Source organism: Lactuca serriola, chromosome 7, assembly GCF_051521515.1.
Source record: "Lactuca serriola cultivar US96UC23 chromosome 7, Lser_US96UC23_V15, whole genome shotgun sequence".
Taxonomy (NCBI): Eukaryota; Viridiplantae; Streptophyta; class Magnoliopsida; order Asterales; family Asteraceae; genus Lactuca; species Lactuca serriola.
The window spans coordinates 154,580,876-154,587,461 of record NC_136414.1 but is presented as its reverse complement, the minus strand read 5'-3'; the positions used below and the strand labels follow the sequence as shown (position 1 = coordinate 154,587,461).

General features: G+C 34.2%; 1 protein-coding gene across 1 annotated transcript; it reads left to right on the top strand.

The window, feature by feature from the left end:
- The first annotated feature begins 334 nt into the window (after positions 1-334).
- Positions 335-1,984, top strand: LOC145061658 (U-box domain-containing protein 26-like). The gene has a single exon (XM_079009194.1). It carries the CDS (start codon positions 538-540, stop codon positions 1,783-1,785), a length of 1,248 nt encoding a protein of 415 aa, XP_078865320.1. The 5' UTR covers positions 335-537; the 3' UTR covers positions 1,786-1,984.
- Positions 1,985-6,586: the final 4,602 nt, after the last annotated feature.

Genomic DNA, 6,586 nt, shown 5'->3' with positions numbered 1-6,586 from the left:
AGAGGAGGGGGGAAAAAGTGGAGAGATTATGTTTAAAATAGAAATACCCAATAATCCAAAGTTTGAACTAGAACACAAATGGGGTAATAAAGAAAGCAAAGAAAAAGTGGAATCCCCTGTTGATGTAAATGGGAGTTAGATGTCCTCCCAGCATGAAAGTGGGACCCAATCACCTTTGACCAGACCCCACCCCATTCAAAAACCATGGTTAAGCCTCTAGTTAATAGTTACACACGTGTGGAGAAGGAAAGAAGTACCCATAGTCAGATAAAAAGGGCCACACCTTAACCATTCGTCAAATTCCTACCCAAAACAAAACTCTCCTTCTTCTACAGAGAACCCCCCCCCCCCCCCCTGTGTTGGATTTGTCTTTGTCGCTCCCTCTGTTCTATTTGGTATATATTGTCAAAAAGCCAAACCCAAAGATAGAACTAATTCAAGTAGGATTTACGGAGTCCTTTGTGCACATATATATATAAACACAGAGATAGGGAAAGAGAAAGAGAAAGATAGAAGAATCTCAAAGGTAAAGAAAACATGCCTGGAAGCTTAGAGCCTTTGGATTTAGGTGTTCAGATCCCATATCATTTCAGGTGTCCGATTTCTCTTGAGCTTATGAGAGACCCGGTTATCGTCGTAACGGGTCAGACATACGACCGGCCAAGTATCGAGTCATGGGTGGCCACCGGAAACACCACCTGCCCTGTCACTCGTCTTCCACTTACAGACTTCACCCTCATCCCTAACCATACCCTACGCCGGCTTATACAGGAATGGTGTGTAGCTAATCGGTCGTATGGTGTGGAGCGGATTCCGACGCCGAAACAACCGGCGGATCCTGTTATGGTCCGGTCCTTACTCAGCCAGGCTGCCTCTGAGTCTAATTCTAGCCATGCCAGGCTGTCTGCCCTTCGTCGCCTCCGTGGGCTGGCACGTGACTCTGATAAGAATCGTTCGGTGATCTCGACGCATAACGCACGTGAAGTGCTGCTTGGTGTGTTGTTCTCGGAGACGAATTCGAACTCATCGGAGTTGAATCTGGAATCGCTTGCGATCCTATCTTCGTTTCCGCTTTCAGAATCGGAGTGTCTGTTGGTGTCATCGGATCCGGATCGGATTTCATACCTAATTTCTCTTCTATCGCATTCCTCGATTGACGTCCGAGTAAACGCCGCCTCCTTGCTTGAAAACGTCGTCGCCGGAACGAGATCTCCGGAGAACAGAGCAGAAATCAGCAATCACGACGAGGTTTTCGACCGAATCGTCGGAATTCTCAATTATCCTCTATCATATCCGCGTGCAATGAAAGTCGGAATCAAAGCGTTATTCGCTTTATGCTTGGTGAAACAACACCGTCACAAGGCGGTGGAAGCAGGAGCAGTGGAGGCGCTGATCAACAGACTAGCAGATTTCGAAAAATGCGACGCCGAGAGAGCTCTGGCGACAGTAGAGCTTCTATGCCGAATACCACAAGGATGCGCCGCATTCGCATCTCACGCGCTCACAGTACCTCTACTTGTCAAAATCATCCTGAAAATATCCGATCGAGCAACAGAGTACGCAGCCGGCTCACTGCTGTCACTCTGCTCGGCGGCGGAACGGTTGCAGAGGGAGGCGGTGGCGGCGGGAGTATTAACACAGCTGTTGTTGCTCGTACAAAGCGATTGTACAGAGCGTGCAAAGCGAAAAGCGCAAATGCTGTTGAAACTGCTCCGGGATTCGTGGCCGGAAAAATCGATTAGGAATTCGGATGATTTTGCGTGCAGCGACGTCGTTCCGTATTGATTCTTCTTCTTCTTCGGATGATTTTAGTCCACTCTTTTTATTTCATTTTTTTCTTCTTAATTAGTTTTTTTTAGGAAAAAGAAAAAAAGAGCATTAAGGTTCTAAAAGGTGGTGGTGGGGTATAGGGATGTGTATGTAAGAAATTTTTGATGGTGGAGATGTTTTTTGTAATACAAAACTTGAAGGTTAATTTTGCAAATTTCCTTTTCCTATATGCACACAAATTTCTAATTTTCACTTAATTTGATATATTTGTGTAGATATTGATAGTTCTTGTAACAATAATAATAATAATGGTCTTGAGTTTGGATACAAACTATTTCATGTGAAACTTTTTTTGTGATTATGCTAAGAATTAGTAAAAGAATGATTTCTTTAAAGTTAAATTAACTTTATGTAAGGTTTTAAAAATGAATTTTAAAACTAATGATATACATACATAATAATCAAATTAGATACAACCAGAACGCATAATGGGTTGAATTTTGGTAATGTCTTATCACGTTTTAGGTCGTTTATCATATGCATTTAACTAGTAAAACGGAAAGAATGTGGTAGGAGAATTTGTTTCAAATCATTTATCATGTAACAGAATGTTATTCATGCAAGTTGTGGATATTTTTTATGTGGGTGGGGAAATATTTATCATTGTCATAGACACAAATAAACGAATATATATATGTTGTTAACTTTTCACCATATATTCGTCACAAGAATGTGTCTGTTGTTCTAAAAAAATATAAAAGTATATCTTTTTTAGCTGATAGTAAAATAGAATGCATAAACTTTTGTTTGTGCATCATGGTTTAGAGATACATATACCAGTCAAATATGACATATAAATGTCAATCAAATTTATTACTTTAAAGATAAATAATTTATCATATCAAAAGTAACAATCTCTAAAAAATGAAAATTGGTTAGCTAATATTTTTGACATGTGAGAAATGATTTGAAATGCTACCATGATTTCACATTGAGTGAATTCTTTTATGATGAAAGTAAAAATAGGTTGGTGAACTTTCCTTCAACTCAAAGACTTGTTTATATGAAAAATAAAATTGATAAATGATTTTGGTTTTAGAAATTTTTTAGGTTAGATGTATTATATATTTTTATATATGATTCAGATTTTACCTTATATTGGTTGAAAAGTTATTTTTAACTTATAAAATAGTTTATTAATTAATTATCTGAAGCAAATATGTTATTAATACTAACTTATAAGCTATTATAAACTACTTTTGTGGTTTGATTCTAGTTTTTTATCTTATAAACTATTTTATCATTAAACTATCTTATATTACACGTATCAAGGTATTGTCCGTTTTGAGCCGCAAGACTTTCTAGGGGTCAACCAAAGTGAAATTATTTTTTTCTGATGATTTGGTGCATTTATACTGATGACAAGAGCAATGGGGTGGATAAGGAAATAATACTCTTTTTAAAGCCATTAGGATGGTTCGAGTTAAAAAAAATTAAGGGCTAAATATAAAGTCAACCCTAAATCCAAGGATTAATTTTTAATTTAGACTAAAATAATTTATGTAACAAGTTTAGGTGCGGAGTAAAGGAACATACTAGTAGTTTTAATTTGTAATGAATGATAACAAAAAAAATAATGCAAATGCCATGAAACCCTTTACAATTTGCAAGTTTTTTTTCAGTTTTACCCAAATTGTATTTTAGATCCATTAATGCCTTAAATTTACACTCTTTTTTTTTTTAATTTTACCTTTTTGCAATTTTTTCTAATACAACTGAAAATTTATGTCAAACTTAAGGGTTTTAATGAATCAGAAAACCAAACTTAAGGGTTTTTATGAACTAGAAAAAAAAAATCGAACATTTCTACCAAATCTAAGGCTTTAGTAAACCAGGGGTAAATTTGGAAAAAAAAAAGTTACAAATTTGAGGCATTAATAGACCTAAAAACAACTTTTGATAAAACCGACAAAAGCTTACAAATGTAAGGGTTTTTTTTATGTCGTTATCCAAAAAATTAGAGTGACTAAAATGAAAAAAATAAATAAATAAAGAAATAAGTTTATTAACAAATAGTAACTTAAACAAAATATAATGATTAAAATAAAACACTCAGAAAAGTTTCAATGATTAATTATAACATTGATAACGTCATTCGATGTTATATATTATGTAGCTATCACCCATTAAAATGACTAAAAGAAACAAGAATATCCAGTGTCAATGATCAATAATAGCTTAAACAAATTGTAATATACGAAATAATGAAATATTCAATGACTAAACCTTATTTTATTTAACTTTTAATACAAATTATTCAATCATCAAAATACGATATCCTGCAATAATTAAAATAACAAATTTTATTGATGGCCAAAATTTAAAATAGAGATATTCACTCAATTAACTATATATTCCACGATTCTAAATAACATGGGATGTGGGTTTAGCGGAAGGTCAAAGTTAAGTCATGACAAGTCTTGACGATCCATGACGTTTTTTAAGACGTGATTATATATATATATATATATATATATATATATATATATATATATATATATATATATATATATATATATATATATATATCATATGATTATTGAATTTTATCAAATATATCAAGTTTTTAGAAATGTTATATTAATATTTAATATCAAAAAGTTAACAGAAACTCAACTATTTTAGGGCCGATAAAAAAAATGTGTCTTGAAAAAAACCCGCGTCATAACATGATAAGGCGCGCCTTGACACATTATTTGGACGTCATATTTAACGAACCCGTCTTGGACGTTTTCGTAACGGCTAGGTCATGTCTCACGTGATGATACGCCTTGAAGCGTGCCATTACACGCTTTTTAGAGCCATGATATATTCCAACCTTATATCAATAATAACAATATTTACCTGAAAATATCACATATGATTATCATTTTTTAAAATTCTTATTTTTGAAAGCTGATCATCTAACATAAAGTAATTTTGAAAATTATGTTTTTTGAGTATGTCTTAAAGTTTTCGAGATAGCTTCGAAATTAAGTTTTTGGAACATGCCTTAAATTTGCGAACATTGATTTTATGACGTAAAACAATGCTTTGATGTAAAGCATTTCTTTTAGAGAAATGATGATTTTCTACAATTTTCATACTCGTTTAAAATTTCCGAACTATTCTAGTTTTTGAAGATTCTAGTTTCTGACATAGTAATTTTCGAAAATTTGTCTTTCTATGATTTTTGAAATCCTTTACAATTTTCAAACACAATATATATTTTTGAGATTCCAATTTCTAACACAATGCAAACTTAGTTAAAAAAAATTCGAATTTCCTTCTTATTCTTTTGTTAGTGGTTTTATTTCAATTAGCATTCCAATTCTCAAACTACATATCATCAAATTTTTCGTAAACGTAATAAGACATACATATAATTGTTTTTCAAATTTTTACCGAGTGATCATCAAATCAAGAGAATTATCCGAACAAAAAAAGAAGCAAGAGGAAGTTTAGGTAAAATACTTGTAACATATGGTCTGTAATAATAGGATCCCGAACTGAAGAAACTCAGTCTTAATGATAGAGTTAGCTTAAAAAGGGATTTTGAGTATTTTAAGTTGTAGTCTGAGTGTAACATCCGGGATTTATAAGGTACTAATTTTTATTTATTTATATAAGGTTAATAGTTTTATATCCATATATAAAGGACCTTATGCCTTTGGTCCAGCCTCCCTCTCACCCTTAGACAGCCACCACGAAAACCCTAACTCATATTTGTGTGTTCTTATGATTTGGAAGCCACTTGAGAGCATTTTAGTGTTGTTTTGGTGTTTAGAAGAGAAAGGAGTTTGAAGAAGGAGCAAGGATTCAAAGTGAGCTTGTAGATCCAGGAGATTAGCACCATTTCTAACTCATTTGAGGTATCAAGCTTCAAACTTGATCATTGCATGTTTAGATTTGATTTTGGGGTGTTTTAGGTTACTTTTGGACTTCATTGTTGAGGTTGCTTGAGTCTTGATAGTTTCAAAACATAAGAGTTGTCCTTTGGGGCTCTTAGAGGCACTTAGAGTAATAAAAATCGGTCCTTGATGTTTAAGCCACAACCATGCAAGTGGTTGAAGGTCACAAAGTTAGGTTAAGGACCAAAAATCATGTTTTGACCCCAACCATGCATGCAAGCACATAAAGTTTGTGACTTTATGGACTAGGATGCCTTAAAGGACCTGTATCTACATTCTAAACGTGAGGACTTAATGGGTTAAGTCACAAATGAAGCCCCAAGAAAGCTAGCGGGTACGTCGTGCGTACACCCCAGTATGCTATGCGTATTGGGTTAACTTCCCGTTTTGGTCAAGGCCAGCGTCGCTAGCGTACGTGCCAGGTACGCCGCGCGTACACATGCAGAGTGGCGAATTTGGGCTTTTGGGCCTTAGAAGTCTGGGTCTGGATAGTCAAATATATATGAATGCTATGTTGGAATGGTTCAGCATAAGGAATTTCTATATATGGAAATGTTAATTGCGTTTTCAAAATTTGTTTATGATTACGACATCCCTCTTCATAATCAAAATTATAAGAACATAGCAAATAAAAATATTATAGCAAAAAACTGATCAAGTATCGTGTCTATATGTTAGACATTATGAATCATGTCCCATATGCTTCGGGTATAGGATCGATAGCATATGCTATAATATTCTCGTGTTCTAATTTTCCAAATGCCTAGGGCATTAAGAAGGAAAAGGAATAGAACCAGATATGACTAAAGTGGTTAAACAATTGTTAAGGACAATCTAAGGTTCACCAAGGATTGATCGCTTAAGGA